This window comes from Plectropomus leopardus, unplaced genomic scaffold (assembly GCF_008729295.1).
Source record: "Plectropomus leopardus isolate mb unplaced genomic scaffold, YSFRI_Pleo_2.0 unplaced_scaffold15757, whole genome shotgun sequence".
Lineage (NCBI taxonomy): Eukaryota > Metazoa > Chordata > Actinopteri > Perciformes > Serranidae > Plectropomus > Plectropomus leopardus.
In genome coordinates, this window is record NW_024616897.1 from 173 (window position 1) to 3,888 (window position 3,716).

General features: G+C 41.5%; 1 protein-coding gene across 1 annotated transcript; it reads left to right on the forward strand.

Moving 5' to 3' along the window:
- Window positions 1-217: 217 nt before the first annotated feature.
- On the forward strand, window positions 218-3,710 carry LOC121964487 (tetratricopeptide repeat protein 39B-like; the record flags this gene model as incomplete). The annotated part of the gene is made up of 6 exons (XM_042514692.1): window positions 218-309; window positions 663-783; window positions 945-1,056; window positions 1,576-1,693; window positions 1,803-1,919; window positions 2,972-3,710. Coding segments are annotated over 6 exons (657 nt in total), but the record flags the coding sequence as incomplete, so codon positions are not given.
- Between the last annotated feature and the right edge of the window lie 6 nt (window positions 3,711-3,716).

Below are 3,716 nucleotides of genomic sequence, written 5' to 3' on the forward strand. Positions count from 1 at the left end.
GAAGTGAAGATGCTAATTAAAAGCCATTTTTGCTTTTTCTGGGAAGTTTGTCTTTGCCGCTCTTATACAACAGAGAAAATTAATGAGTGCTCGCTCCAGAAGGGAATTCTTTTAAATATTTGGGTTTGTGTAATTAAAAGAGCATGTCTTGAGGTAACTCTTGGTATGATTTTGGACTGTAAAAATGTATTAATTTGACTTTTTAATTCCTCTCCAGGCTATCTATGTTTACCAGAAGGCGGCCATCCTCAGCATGATGTCAGAGGAGGAGGCGAAGAAGACGGGGGAGGACATCACGGAGCTCTTCAGGTCCGTCTGCCGCATCACAACAGTTATGCTACAATTATTTCTATTGTATAAAATGAGTAAAAATGTTAACACAGTATTTTTACATTTCTGAGGGAAATGCACTTTGGAATATTTGTAAGGAAATACACATTGAAATGTACGAAGAGTGTTTGGAAATCCAAACCACCGCTTTATGGTTGAGAATCGGTTTTAAGACTCGAGTTAGACTTAGACTTATTTATTTCACATTTATTCTTTTTTTTCATTCATTTCATGGATTTTAGGAGGCTTCTAGAATTTTAGCACATTTCTAGGATTTTAGGACATTAGGAGCATAATACAAAGTATTTTTATGTGTGTATTTGTGCATACAGGCAGGTGGAGGGGCTGAAACAGCGCCTGGCGGGGAAGTCGATCCCGACAGAGAAATTTGCAGTGAGGAAGTCCAGACGCTACAAAGCTGCTAACCCCATCCCCCTGCTCATCCCCGCACTGGTATACTCACGTACATTTCAGTGACATTTATTCAGAATATTCGGTGCTAGGATGATGAAAGGTTCATTTTAAACGATGAGCTAAATCTATTAGAAAGCTTTGATTTGCAGTTGTTCAAATTCATAATTTAAATAATGTTTGGCGACGTTTTCACTCTGTAGGAGATGATGTACGTTTGGAACGGTTTCACCATCGTTGGGAAGAGAGCCGACAGTACCGAGGCCCTACTGGTTACCATAGAGACGGCTGAAGAGCAGCTTCGCAACGACCCAAGTGAGTTTAAAATTACACAGCTGCCACTGACACTAACGCCAAAACTTTTAACACCTAATGCTGTTCTTAGAGAGTGAAAGGGGAATCCCACAAGGCTCCGTCCTGGGCCCACTTCTTTTCAGTTTGTAATGTATATAAACAACCAGCTTTGGATCCGAGCAGGGTTGTTTTTTTGTACGTATGCAGACGATGCTGATCTCTATGTATACATTAGAGCTAATTATGAATTGATGATTGAATAATTATGAATATAGTTCTCTGGACATTTAAATCAGTTTTTTGATAAGATCGAATAATCTCCTCAGTGAATTTTCAAGTCAATTTCTTGTCAATGTTCTCAACTTCTTTTTTTTTTCCCGTTTGCTGGACATTTCTGGCCAAGTTGCTCATTGCCTTTTTCACGTTTTCAAAAGAAATCAAACCAATTTTCTCAGTTTCCAGAGGTTTAAGTGCTTGTAAACAATATGTCAAAAACTGGTATCAGGGTGTGGTGTAACCCAGCCTTTGTATCTCACACAGACCCGTCAGAGTTTCACCCAGACGACAGCTGCCTGGTCCAGATGTTGAAGGGACTCTGTCTCAAACACCTGGGCAGGTTACTGCAGGCTGAGCTCTGCTTCACGCAGGTCCTGTCCAGGTAACACACATGTGGACAGACGGGTTCATGCACTTTGTATTGCTATCTGCTGAAAGTGCGATAGAGATAAGATAAATTGTGCTATCTGTGTTGGTGTGTGTACTTGCAGTGAGAACCGAATCAGATACGATCACTACCTGATCCCCTTCACGCTCTACGAGTTGGGTCTGCTGTATAAACAACAGGGAGACTTCACCAAGGCCACCACCTACATCGAAAATGCTAAGTAAGTTAACTTTTATACATGTAAATCTTACCTTGAAATATACCTCATATACCTTTAAATGATTACATATACATACCGGTTTACACAAGTTTACACATCTCAAAATACCTGTGTGTGCTGTAGGTCTACATACGGCTGTACACCTCTTCAACAAAGTCTGATACCTGTCCCACCTGTGGGTGTTTCTGTGGTGAAATTCGATATCTTTGGTGTTTTGGCCAAAAGGAGAATTCCGATCATAACTCAGCCTCGGGCTTCTCTGAGGCCCACAGCGACACGCAAACAGGGACCGCTCTCTTTAAAGAGCTTCTTAAACCTGCCGCACTGACACTCAACTTACAACCCGCAGGCCAAATCTGGCCCCTGACAGGGCCCCAGGTGGCCCCGCCAGACATTTTATTATTCACAATAAAAATACAATGATTGACACTGGGAATTGTTTTTGTCCTTTTAGTAAAGAAAAGGTTCCAGAGTGCATAAAATATCATTAAAATAGAGCTCGTTGATCAAAAAAAGTGCCAATGGAGCATCCCCTACACCCCCGACAGAGGGCCTAGATAAGACCCTAATGACCTAAAATCATAGAAATGTCCTAAAATCCAGGAAATGCCTTAAATTCCTAGCAATCTACTAAGGTCCTAAAAATGTTCTAACTTCTTAAAAATGTCCTAAAGTCCCAGAAACATCCAAAATCTTAGAATTGTCCTAGAATCATACAAATGTGCATATAATGCTAGAAACAACATTAAATCCTAAAATAAAAAAAAAAAAGCCAAAAATGCTAGAAATGCCCTAAAGTTCTTGCAATTTTGCAAAAATCCTAGAAATGTTCTAAAATCCTAGAGATGTGCTGAAATCCTAAAAACATCCTAAATCCTAGAATCTGAGAAATGTCCTAAAATCTGAGGACTTTCCCAAAATCCTAGACATGTCTTAAAATCCTAGAAACATGTATGGCTTCCTGTAATTTTCAAAAGTGTCCCGAAGCAAAGCAGGTTGAGAATCTCTGTTATGGAAGTTTCTGGAGGATTTATCGTTGTTTTTGTCACCAGGACCAACTACAAGGAGTACTCCATGGAGTCCAGACTGCACTTCAGGATCCACGCGGCCCTCAGCAGCCTCAAAGGGTCACCTGTCGGCACCCCATAATACTCCGAAACGACTCTGGAAACAACAGAAACACAAATCCAGGAACGCGATGAAGCGCGCCGAAATGAAGGAGCTCAAGCGTGTCGGGGGTTTGATGTCCGACTCTTCTTCTTCTTCTCCATTGCTAGCAGCCTTATATAATATTTAACGGTTCCTTATTTATTTTTCAGCGTGTTGACAGATTATTTAAGCGCCTCTTCTCAAACAGGCCCGTGCTTCCCGTCAGCGTCTGCTGAGGTTTATTGGTGGACGCAGCGCCGCGGTTCAATGCCAAATGTCAGTTTAACCAACAGACGAAGAGGTAACGACCTTTACACGGCTCGTTCACTCAGACACGACCTTTACTGAACGCAGCCGCACTCTTTGATAGAAAAAGCACAAACTTTAGAAAAGACGATCAGCTGTCAAACCAAGACGGGAAACCCGTGAGTGCGCCCGACAAATGTTATGATTGATCTCTTTTCACTCTGTCTGAACGAGCCCGAAAATCAAATCTTTACTGCTCCAAAAACCAACACGTTCTCATCCCAACTCGTCAAATATTGCCGCTTGGTCGCTGGACTTTAATGTCTGCATATTACACACACGGCACCAGCACCAACATAACCTAACCATGACCCAAATGTAATTTCAAATCTACCCTCTACC